The sequence below is a fragment of the Oculina patagonica genome, chromosome 3 (genome assembly GCF_052425735.1).
Source record: "Oculina patagonica isolate OP01 chromosome 3, crgOcupat, whole genome shotgun sequence".
NCBI lineage: Eukaryota > Metazoa > Cnidaria > Anthozoa > Scleractinia > Oculinidae > Oculina > Oculina patagonica.
In genome coordinates, this window is record NC_135760.1 from 19789445 (window position 1) to 19802178 (window position 12734).

At 38.4% G+C, this 12734-nt stretch overlaps 1 protein-coding gene and 1 non-coding gene across 3 annotated transcripts; one reads left to right on the top strand and one right to left on the bottom strand.

The window, feature by feature from the left end:
• Positions 1 to 6057: 6057 nt before the first annotated feature.
• Trnai-gau (transfer RNA isoleucine (anticodon GAU)) lies at positions 6058 to 6130 on the top strand. Its single transcript has one exon. It is a non-coding gene; the product is annotated as a tRNA-Ile (tRNA).
• A 316-nt stretch (positions 6131 to 6446) lies between these two features.
• On the bottom strand, positions 6447 to 8521 carry LOC144645475 (uncharacterized). Of its 2 annotated transcripts, XM_078505063.1 has the most exons (4): positions 8256 to 8521; positions 8007 to 8136; positions 7509 to 7616; positions 6447 to 6576 (listed from the first exon to the last, which is right to left on the bottom strand). In XM_078505063.1, exons 1-4 carry the CDS (start codon positions 8486 to 8488, stop codon positions 6565 to 6567), a joined length of 483 nt encoding a protein of 160 aa, XP_078361189.1. In that variant the 5' UTR covers positions 8489 to 8521; the 3' UTR covers positions 6447 to 6564. The 2 variants fall into 2 exon arrangements, 1 of the variants encoding a protein (XP_078361189.1); XR_013569273.1 differs by lacking the exons at positions 7509 to 7616; positions 8256 to 8521 and having other exon boundaries at positions 6456 to 6576; positions 7910 to 8223.
• Positions 8522 to 12734: the final 4213 nt, after the last annotated feature.

The following is a 12734-nucleotide window of genomic DNA, read 5'->3' on the forward strand; positions in this document are numbered from 1 at the left end:
CTATTGAATGAAGAAAAGATCGTCGCAATTATTAACACAACTTAAGCAGTTGCGAAAAGAAAGCCTGAAAAAATCAGGCTTGCCAGGACTCGAACCCTGACCTCTGTGATACCAGTGCAGAAGTAAATGATTCTCGCTTACCAGCTCTAGAACTTCTTCATCCTCTACAATATCAGCTTTGTTGAGGTAGACAACAAGATGCTGAAACATACCGACCTGAAACATACACAGCAGTCAGATACAAAAAACATCTAATTAACAATTAGACGGCAAGCTCGAGGTTTCTACCGGGTGATAGTTGGCTAGGGGCGAAGCCCCGAGCTAACTATAAAAAGCCGGTAGAAACCGAGAGCGAGCTGTCTAACTGTGTTAGCATAACCAACTGACCGATCTATTAAACTTAGAATATCGCTAGAATTGATTTATTGAAGGTTTTGATTGATAAAATTAAGCCAAAATTAGGCGCGCGCTCCAAAAGCCATCTACTGAGTAATAGTAGGCACCTGTGTAGCCAATCAGATTGCACGATTACCAATAGTAGGTCAGTGTGGTTATGCTAACAGAAGTTATTGTTCACCACTAAATTTTCTCCGATTCTGATTGGTTTAAATTTATCATGTGACACGAAAGTATTCGACCGTTGGAGGGCACTATTAGCCCAAAGTGCCTGCCGAAGAAAAATGCCCGGATCGATAGTGCCCGCCACCCGTGAATTTTTTTTTGTAAACAAGCGTGCCTGCAGACAAAAAAAAAACAACCAAATTCATTGCATTTAGTGGGTTTCTTGTCTGTTTTTTTTTTCGTTTGTTAAATTTCGGCTTTCAATTGAGTTTTTTATCCTGAAAAGTAAAAAATAATTCACGATGCTCGTTTTTGTATGGGCGCGTGGAAGAAAATTTAGTGGTGAACAATAAAAACAATAGTCAGAGTGTTTCTGTCTCGGAACTATCGGTCTGATAGTTGCCCCTTGGAAATTTGATGTTCTTAAAACTAGCATATTAGCGCTTGAAGCTTTGCTTCTCGGGCTAATATAATTTGTTTTAAGAACATCAAATTTCCGCGTGGCAACTATCAGCCGATAGTTCCTCAACAGAAACACTCTATTGTTAAAATAGTTCCTCGACAGAAACACTCTTGACAATTGTTTAAATAGTTGCATTTGCCTGTAATGGTACATGTATAATATTTGCAAGAGCTGGGAGGAAATAATAAACAATAATAATAATACCGTAACAATAATAACTGCACCACTCAAAAGAAATTAGCTACCACCTCGTGAGATGCATCTGGTTTCTCTTACATGTAGATGAGCGTTGAGTGCACTGCAAGTACCAGTGCTTTGCATTCTGGTGATATTCAAAATAGTTTTTCTAATGGGAGGATTGTTTTTGGATCGCATCGAACGCCGTTGGTTTTATGTTTTTTGATAGTTGCATAAAGTTTTCTACTTTCCTGAAGGAGACACCCAACTTTCATTAAATGAATGATGTGTGTGCTCATAATGCCTGTATATGAGAAAAACATTTTCTTGTAAAGGGAAAATTGATCAACATCTGCTGAAATTCTGTGATCAATATTTGTATTTCTACGACTCTTAATTCAATACATGTACTGCACTGAGGCTGTTGAGAAACACATTGTGTAACTTTTATAACATCGGGCATGTAAGCTTTTGTGGCATGAGCCAATTTACAGTTTACTGGTAAAGAAGTGAGGTACAATGTAAAGAAATTAGTACCACACCCACCTGATTGGCTAGCAAAATATGCTCTCTGGTTTGCGGCATTAGTCCATCAGTTGCAGCCACAACAAGAATGGCACCATCCATCTTAGCAGCTCCTGTGATCATGTTCTGAAGAAAAAAGATCGAGTTACTGCAAGTTATGATTTGATTAGGCACCAAGTGTGATTACCTTAATATAGGAAATTAACGCTTGTGTTAATTACGGTATTCGAAATTAACGCGACTTAAATTAACGCGGATTGAGGGAAAAATTACTTCCCAATAAAAGAAATTAACGTGAAAGAGGGGCGGTAACATTTCAAAATGAAGATTAACGCGATGTACACAACAGGAACAAGTTTATTTCAAAAATTTTTGGCGTATAATCTTACACGAAAACAATGTTCATGGTACTTTTCCCACTTTGAGCGTTTTTCGCAGTATCAATGATAGTGGCAGATAAAATAATGCTATTTCCTTGGAGTCAAGAACGTCTGGACTGTAACGAGAAATTGGGGTCAAAATAATGGAAATTGACGTCATGGAAATTAACACTCCACTTTATTAACTGTGCGGAAATTAACGTTAAAGAAAATTAACGCGACTTAAATTAACGCGAATGTTTGAAATTCGCGTTAATTTCATGCCGCGTTAATTTCCTATAATAAGGTATTTCATTTTGGAAACTCAAGGGAGTACACATGTTGGAGACATGGAGCTGTAATTTGGGACAGGGGGCTTACATTAATAATATTACTTTGTTGACATAAAAATCTGAACATGTCAAATGAAACTGAGGTCTTTCTTTTGAGGGAGGAAACAGTCAAAACACCTGTTTCTCCTTATAGGTCTCTAATTTTTCCCATTCGAAAATCAAAAAACGTCCCAAATTCTAGTTGACAAAAGTTCCTAAAAAAATATGACATAACCAAACAAGACTTTTTCTATGGTGTAAGCATCCTCCCCTCAATCCATAGACTTTTATTTGAAACTCTGCTGTCAATATGTCAATCAATCTGCGCGCACGCAACATTAACTTCCTATGGAGTAAATTTCTAGTTCGCTCGACAACAAAAAACTCTTAATTTATAAGAAATGGGCAAAAAAAAAATAATCCTGAACAACACCTAGAAGAACAGTTCTTTTGTACTGAAAGAACGATTTGAACAATTCGAAAGAAAGATGAACAACAAATGAAACAGAATAAGGGCCTTTACTGAATTCGAAATAGGGTGCATTATTTTACTGACATGGAGGCGATTTATATTGGAATAGGGTTACTAACATGATAAGAGAACTTGTTGGCATAAGGGTGATTATGAACAAAAAGGTACAGTACTTATTAGCAAAACAAATTAAAAATGTGCGGGGGGCTTATTAGAAAGAGGGTGCTAATAAAATTAAATCACTGTTGCAAATCATATCTGCAAAAAACAAAAACTCTGGGAGGGGAAATAAGATGAAAGATGCACCAGTTACGATAGCTGCAGTCAAAGGCCATTAACTATAAATATTGCTTCAAACACACATAAAAAAAATGAAAAAAAAACTTTTCATTTTTGCAAAAATATAAAGAACAACAGCACCACATGAAAGTATTGCTCAATAGTGTCATTTGAATGGTCACAAAATGGGGTTTTATCCAAAGACTTAATGAACCAACTTGTATGGCATAATAAACAGTTTCGCATGAAATTAAAATATTAAAATTCTGAGTAGATTTCATTTCAATCAATGGTCACACACTAGAGTTTCAGCCCAAGACTTTAAAGTTAAAACGACCACCTTGAACAGCATAATAAACAGTACTGCATAAAAGTACAGTTGAATCCCGATAACTTGAACCTTTAAGGGGAAATCCAAAACGGTTTAAATTATCGAAGGTTCCAGTTATCTCACTTATGTCCAGGATTGAACTGTGTTATTTGACATTTCAATTATAATACTTCATATTTGACAGAATTTGGTGTGTTTTGGTGAACTTTTATCAATGGGGACACTTTGTGATGCCTGTCATGAGGAACATGCATCTCATTAGCGGTCAATCCTGGACATACATGTATCTGAGTTATCTAGGGTAAAATTATTAGTAAGAAAGTGACCTGAAGGGGTATCAAAAAAGGCTCAAGTTAGCAGGAGGTTCGAGTTATTGAGGGTTCAAGTTATTGGGATTCAACTGCACTGCTAAATAGCGTCATTTGAATGGTCACACCCCAGGGGGGGTACTTGCAGTAAACATGACGGGTGGGGGGGGGGGGGGGGGGTCCGACGGAGCTTCATATTGCGAACCCAAAAAAATACACGAGCCTGAAATTTGACACCCAAAAAAATACCTGGCATCAAAATTCTCTACCCCAAAAAGTACAAGACATAGCACCTCGATACTGATTTATTCAATGAAACAGACTTTAAGACCTAAAAAAATACATGACAGATCTCTTGACCTAATAAAAATACCGAGGGTGTAAATTTTCAACCCAAAAAATATGTCGAACCTCCCTGTCATGTATACTGCAAGTACCCCCCTGGGGGTCACACACTAGGGTTTTGTCCATGGAAATTATTACTTCATTCATTTAGACTGAAGTGCCATTTAAAAACTTTTATTACCTTGATGTAATCTTCATGACCAGTGCAATCCACATGTCCATAATGTCTATTAGCTGTTTGATATTCCACATGCGCTGTGTTAATTGTTATTCCATGCGCCTTAATCTCCTCTGGAGCGTTATCAACATCAGTGTACGATTTAAAATTTGCATCTCCAACTTCAGCCAAAACTACAAAATAAAAACATTCAGAGTAAGGTTCCAGGAAAGACAACAAGGGAATAAAACGACTTTTTTGGGGAATAATGTTTACAACGGAACTTCGATTTAACGAAGTGCCAAGGGACTGGGGAAATTTATTAGTTATATTGCAGAGGGTTCGTTATATTTGAAAACCTCGATATAACGAATTCGCGGAAAAACAATTAAAATGTTTGTTATATCGAGGTATAGTTAATCAATTTTTAACAGTTTTACGCTGCACTACGAACCCAGCATTTTCGGATATTGACGATTTCTGAAAATAACATTTATAATGTCTAATATATGCACATAGATATGAGCATATGTACTTGAACTTGTTCTCTTGTTACAGGATTAAAGGATTTTCATCTTTGTTGGTCTGTTCCACATGAATTCATGTTTTGTCGCGTGTTGAAATTTTTTCGTTATATCGAGGTACATTTTACGTTTGGACTGTGTTCGTTATAACGAGGATTTCGTTATATCGAGGTTCGTTATATCGAGGTCCTGCTCCATACATTTTGCTATAACTTTGGATGGGCTGAAGAAAATCGTTCGTTAAACCGAGGACTTTGTTATATAGAGGTTTGTTTTGCAACCACGTAGTGTCATTTGTGGCCCAAGCGTGAGGTGCAAGGGCCACAAATGACACTACAAGGGAGCAAATAAACAATATTCCCCCAAAACACTCATTTTATTATCATTATTATCAATATACAAGGCCAAATAACATCCAGATAGCTAACGCATTTAATGAAGTTAACATTTTCGATAACACATTCAAGTACTTCGTTGCAATGAAAATTTTACATGATACAAGTGATCTTATGTCTTATTGTCTAGTTGTAGTATAAAAGAGCTAGCTACATTGTCTCCGAAAATAATAATTAAACACGGATATTAATACTTTACAAACTTACATTTTCCGATTGAACTTCGGCTTAAAATGCCTGCAACTACTTTAGCTAAAATATTAGCTCGAACGGAGATACAAATTCACGTGAACAATGTTTTCTTTCTCGCAAGACAACAAGAAGTTCCTGTCTTTGTCTGTTCGCCTTGTGCATTTACTTCTAAATACGATTTTTTACATTTTGTCCCATTTACAACAAATACACATTCATTTTGATTTTTCTTTCTGAACACAATTCGCTTCGGATGATGTTCGAACCGAGAACCAATCAGCTGCAGGGCCATTAATGCATTAACGGCCTGCTAGGAGTCATTTGCGACCCGCAAAGCTATGTTTTCAATATGGCGGTTTCCAATTTGGCCCCATGTATTGATAATAACAAGTTTTATTTCAGATATACATGTAGCCAAAGGGATTGATATGTAAAAATTCCAAAAGTACTGAGCTTATTTTTGCTACAGTTCTTCAAATTATAGGGAGGGCTTATAAATTACCAATATACAGGGGTGGAGAGAGATTCTGTTCCAATACATTTTTACTTTTTTTTTTACTTTGGCTGAAAATATAGCTTAATTATAGGGGTTTCTTATCTGTGTTTTACTGTACAACAAATACACTTTCAAACGGCCGCCTGGTTAGCTCAGTTGGTAGAGCGCCGGACTGATGTGCGGAAGGTCTTGGGTTCGAACCCCAGACCGGACCAACACTCAGGGTCTTAAAATAACTGAGGAGAATGTGCTTCCTTTGTAATTTCATCTGCAAATGGTTAGACATTCTAGTCTTCTCGGAAAAGAACGATAAACCATAGGTCCCGTCTCCTGTACCTTCAGTCTTATAACAGACAAGCCTGGGACGTTAAAAAGAACCCACACACTATTCGCAAAGAGTAGGGCACGAAGCTCCCGGTGTTGTGGTCTGGCCTTTGCGTAGTAAATTACAGTATGTGTAAAGTGCATTTGAACATTTATTACATGTGAAATGTTTTTTTGGAAATTAAAATATATACCAACACAAACCTTTAGTTATTGCTGCTGTAAGAGTTGTCTTTCCATGATCTACGTGCCCAACAGTGCCAATGTTAACATGAGGTTTGCTTCTGGAAAAGGTGGCCTTTTTAGCAGGGGCTGCATAGTTTCTTAGTTGCAACACTGAAAAAAAAACACATTATGCATAACTTGTAGTGAATCAGCAATAATGGTGAGTTCATAAAAAAAAAACTTTTTTGCTGTGTGAATCATTAGAAACTTGTGTATACTATAAACAGTTACCCTTAAGACTTGTGTATAAGCCACACTTAAAGATAATAATAATAATAATAATAATAATAATAATAATAATAATTTATTTCTTGTGCATTACATTAAAAATCTCAATGCCCTTACAAGTAAAAATATTAAAAATTACAATAGGATAAAAATACTGAATTCTTAAAATCTAAAGTTCATTAAAAATACTAAAATTCATATAAAATACTAAAATTCATTAAAAATTAAGAAAAGAAAAAAAATAGGAAAGATCATTATTGAATAAAAACGTTTTAAGCTTAGTTTTAAAAGTGTCAACCGATGGAGCACTTCTCACATCAAGCGGGAGACTGTTCCACAATGTTGGCGCGCAAGATGAAAAAGCGCGCCCACCGTAATTCTTGGTCTTAAAGACTGGTCTCTGCAGTCGCAGGTGATCATTGTTTGAACGAAGACACCTAATCGGTCGATGAATATTAATAAGTTCCGCCAAGTAACTGGGTGCTAAATCATTTAAAACTTTAAAAGTTAAAAGTAAAATCCTAAAAATTATACGCTTGCGCATGGGCAGCCAGTGAAGCTGACGGAGGATTGGGGTGATGCGATCTGCTCTCCTTGTTCTCGTTATTAGTCGGGCGGCCGAGTTCTGAACACGTTTTTTCAACAATTTTCGAGATTTCTTTATCAGGGAGACCATACAAGAGACTGTTACAGTAGTCCAGTTTAGAGGACAAAAAGGCGTGAACCAGTTTTTCTGTGCTCGGTTGGTCAAGATACTGACGAATATTCCCAATACGCTTTAGAGCAAATGAAGCAGATTTGCAAAGATTACTTACATGCGTGGACATCGTTAAGCACTGGTCAAGAGTGACCCCAAGATTTCGGGCATTCACGCTTGTCTTGATCTCAGAGCCAGCAATATTCACCGCGGCTATAGGTTGACGCTGAAGATAGCGAGAGGAAAAATGCAAAATTTCACTTTTTGATGAGTTGCATAATAATTTGTTATCAGCCATCCAAGATATGATATCCTGTGCACAAAGCTCTACCTTGCTCAAACAAGATGCTACTATGAAAGATAAGCCGCACCCCCAACTTTGAAGCTTGATTTTGAGAAAAAAATAAAAACTTAAAAACCTGAAATCCCAAAACCTTTTACAGAGGGTTTCACATAACTTTTGACGCACGGGTTCCGAAGTTTGTTCGGAACTTCCGAAGTTGGCGATATGTGATATGCCTTTTGTCGTCGGTCTGCCCGAAGAAATCTTTAAAAACTGCAAACGTAAAGATAGGAATGCCTTGTAATGAAGTTATCCAGGCGGGGATTCCCTCACCATCGCGCTAGTAAAATTTTGCGTAGCCTTTAATATCGAGCTGTCTTTGGACCTGTTTTCTTCTCTCTTCGGAAATTCTCCCGTCTGAATCCACCAGCAACTTCTTGTTCCAGCCATATTTGATGTATTCCTAATTTTTTTATGGTCACAAATAAGTTAAACCTTGTTAAATTCAAATGTACCCAATGGCTAATTAGTGATCGAATTCACAACAGTGAACCGAAGCTGCAAAGCGATCTGAAAACTTACTTGCTTTTTAGCTCTTTCAAGGTCAGGCCGCTCAAATTTCGACAAGCCCTACACTTCAACGGCCTTATAGCTTTAGCCTTAGTTAAAAGGTCGATGTCTTTCGCCGATTTAGCCCCGTAAATTGCGTTTTCATCTGGCGCTACGCGCCGACCTTCTTGACCCGCGGCCGTGTTAGTTGACATAACCTTGACCTGATTTGATACATTTACCCAGAGTTCCGCGCGTGGCGCCATCTTTTTTCTTACGGAGGATTCAAGTTTCGAACTTCGCTGAATTCCAACGTGAACTTCGCAACGTAGTTCGGAAACTGAGTTTGCTGAATCCTTTCACCCGGCAAAGTTAACCTTTACCAAATAATGTGAGGGAAAAATTGTAGATGACTGGTTACAAAGTAAAGGGCCAACAATAAATCGGAAAAGAGCTGAAACTCGACAAACAGACCCGGGAAACAGACCATTTCTAGTTTTGTTGACAACTTCGTTCGCAAAGGACACGTCGAACCGAGAAAGGCAGGAAACAAAATACGCTCCGCTCGAACTAATGATGTTAACTACTACGTAGAGTACTGCAAGCAAATACAACCCGTATTTATGGTAGCGAGATCCAAAGGAATTGGTGGAAAATAACGTCTGTTTACCGCAAAATGTTCCGTCACGTTCAGCAATTAGTGACCACGTGCAAACTTGTACATGTCCAACTTACTTTGCGTGTTTCTGTAGCCGACAAAGTTTCGTTTCCCTGTACTTCCTTCCTTCGTTCTGTGGTTCTCGCCGGTGATAACCTGCGATCAGGCGTTATTTTTCTCGCGGCGGAGGGGTCAACGAAAAAAAGAAACGTCGAGTCGTCTGTAAAAAGTCCAGAATCTGGACTTTTTTTCTGATTGGTCAGGAAACAAAAGGCAACATTAGAACTCTATCCTGATTGGCTAATTGAGTTTAAGTCTAATTTCTGGTCCAAAAATACCAGGTATACAGTATCGCGCGTAGATGATTGTGATCATGGCGGGTGTTGAGCGGAATGAAGCGAGTTCTTCTAGCTTTTAGAAAATCTCTTAAGGGTTTTGTTCACAAAACATTTCAAGACGAACAAAGGGAGTGTATTCGACGAATAGTTTGTGAAAGAAAAGATGTTTTGGCGGTGCTTCCGCCACCAATGGTGTCGAAAGTATTACATCACACCACCAAAGACCCCAGACGATCGTGCCAGTGACGTTCGATCGGTGATAACCTGCGATCAGGCGTTATTTTTGTTCCCTCCGCCGCGAAAAAAAGAAAGCCTGATCGCAGGTTAGATCGGTGATCGGTCCTATAAGTATAAACAACATTCGATTTCTAACCATTTCAGCTGTGTGTTGATAAAAATTTGTTGCTTAATAGGAGTTTAGCAAATAGGCAGCTTTGTGGAGGAATGGAGATCCATGTCAGCTCAAGTTTTGCTGCTCAAAAGAGGTGCAAATAAATCCTTTGAAAGAACAACTGACCAGACTTTTTTACCAAAGGCAAAAGCAATAGTCGACAGCAGCAGGTTTCAATATGTTAAATATTATTTAGTCAATGTTTCTAGGCAATTTACACCCCTCAAAAGCAATTGTCTCGTAGATAAGCCGCACCCACAATTTTGAGCCCAAAATTTCAGCAAAAAAGTGCGGCTTATACACAAGTTTATACGGTAATTTTGTAGAATGGTTTTCAGATCAAAAGGGAAATCACTCAGACAGTAAATTTGAAGGGCCAACACCTGAAGAGTATTTTTATCAGTCAATTGAGGCATGTACACATAATCAAGTTAAGGTCAATTTAATAACTTCTATAAGAAAAAGCAACAGTAAATAGCATTCCAAATTATTAAGTATAAGACATTCATACCAGCACTTTTCCTTCCAGTTTGTAAAAACAGCAAATTCTGAATCAGGAAAGACAAAAATTTGAAACAACATTATTTAATGTGGCGAATGTGGGCTGAAAGACCTACAAAGCTATCAGCCCAGTAGCTATTTATTCAGCATAAAAAAGTGCAACCCTCTTCAGAACCTGGCTCGCTCTTCTTAAGTGGCTCCAACTAGATTATATAGTTCCAGGAAATATGCATGGTGAACAAAATTTTAGGTCATTGGAAATTATCACAAGGAGGGAGATTTTAAAAGCCAAAGGTTTTATAGGAAAGTACTGCATGATCAATCTAAACTGGAATTAAATTCCAGAGGGCTGTAAGGTTCAAAACGAACGATCTTATGTAGGAGGATATTTTTTCTAGGAAATTATTGTTTATACCACATTCTAGTCAGTGTGACTTTTGCTTAAAGACTATTGTACGTGCAACTGAGGCTTGCCTCACTGCACATTCTCATGTATTCTCCAGGACATTATAATCCATTAACTTTCATGCTGATGCAATGTGACTTTAACTCATTCGATACAGCCAATGTTTGGGTCACCCCAAACATGAGGACAAAATGGCTGGATATTGACCAAGTTCTTTCCTTTTTTTATGTTTATGGACAGAGATGCAGTCCATGTCCATTATCTGGGATAATCACAAAAAAGAACAAGACCAATGAATTATATCAAGCCATCTTGACCAAACAAGCTTGGTCAATAAAGGAGCTATTATATGGCATAATGATGTGATTGGGTATATTATGTCCCAAATGATCACGCCAAACTGATATAAAAAAATAAAATTGTTTGCAGGACAAAAACTCCTTGTACTTTTTACTGGTTTGTAAACAGCATTTGCGCATTCTTTCCGACTGAAACACCCAGTGGGTCCGCAGACAGAATCCCATTCTTTTTATTTTTTCCCCTTTTCGATAATTTATATCAATAAAAGTCTCGTTTGCTTGTGCTCGCACAATTTTACAAGTGCTCGCATGCTCGGTTTTTAGTGAAGGTAGGTTTTTGAAAAGTGCTTGTTGCTCGCAAGGCTAATTTTTGTCAATGCTCGTGCTCGCAAAGAAAAACGCTGTGCTCGCAAAGACCATTTGATACCCCTACTGCACTCGCGATATTTTCGGCACCAAAACGTGGGAGTAGTGAGCCCCCTCCCCAAATTTTCGTTTATAGGAGCTACAGCCCCCCCCCCCTTTGCCCCCCTGCTCCGCCGCCTATGGGAGTATGGGGAACCTAGTAGTATTTATTCGATTAAGCGCCCAACCTTGAATAAGCGCCCACCCTGTAGGTAGGAAAAGTTAATAAGCGCCCAGCCTCGAACAAGCGCCCACCCCTTAAAAATTCACATGCACGAGAGGAGTAAAATGAGAGGTGTGAAATTGACAACAGACTACCCAGACGACCAAGCTTTCTTAATAATTTACAGAAACTTTCAAAGATTAGTATAAATTTGGCTTTTGGACATCTTCACATTTTGTTATCATTTACTTTTTTCTTGCAAAATAGGCGTACTACTTGCTAAAAATTGGTGAAAATTTAATAAGCGCCCAGCCTCGAATTAGCGCCAACCTCAAATAAGCGCCCACTCTCAAGGTCCAAATATTTAATAAGCGCCCAGAGCGCTTAAACGAATAAATACGGTACTTTACCAAAATATATATTGGACCAAACAAAACAAAGAGAATCTCTCAGTCATCTATACTTTCTAACCAGATTTTTTCCACAATCGATCTTTTTTTTGACCCAGTAACCCGGTTCAGGTTGTCCAGGCCCCAAGTCAGATCTACGTGACAATTAACTGAAGGCAATGTTGCGTGACGATGTCAGTCGTCAGGCCGGCGATTTTGAAAATGTATAATATCTATAGCAGTATAAATGCTATTGTTCTCCCGTAAAAGCCCTTGTCTTTTCAATTTTCGTATTGTACATGATTTATAAATAGCGTTGTAGCTGTTTTTGAGATTGTGGTTTGGTGGGCATGGCGATGTCTGTTGTTGCGGTGGTTGCAAGTGTTGTCGGGGTTTGAGGCGTTGTGTGGGTTGAATGTATTATTGGTGTTCAGTTGCGCTGTCAAGGTTATGGGCCTGTCCAATGCGACCAGGGTGGGAGGGGGGAGAGTACTCAGGTATGTTTTGAATGGGTATGTGCCGCCTGGGTCTCCAACGTAGCACCCCTTTTTAGAAAGAATTTGCATCCAAAATGATACCCCGTTTTAGAAACAGTTCAAATTTTTTAACACCCCGTTTTGGCTGCTGATAATTTGAAACTTTTTTGCGTTCAAAATATCATATCCCGTTTTAGAAATTGTCTTCAAAATGATACCCCGTTCCAGATCGGGAGCCCCAAATCACGACCTCGTTGGGCGGCACATATCGGTGTAGGCATTTTGGGGGAGTACCCCCCTCCCCCCCCCCCCCCCACCACCACGGGCCGTTACGCAAGCTTTGGGCAACAACACCTACAAAATCTGCTTTTAAATGGAAGGAAACCTCAAAATAAGTTTTCTCTGGCTTTATGGAATCGATGACTATAACAGTTATTTGCAATTCCCAACCGAAAGTTTTGAAATACCAATTAACAGTAGTAGGAA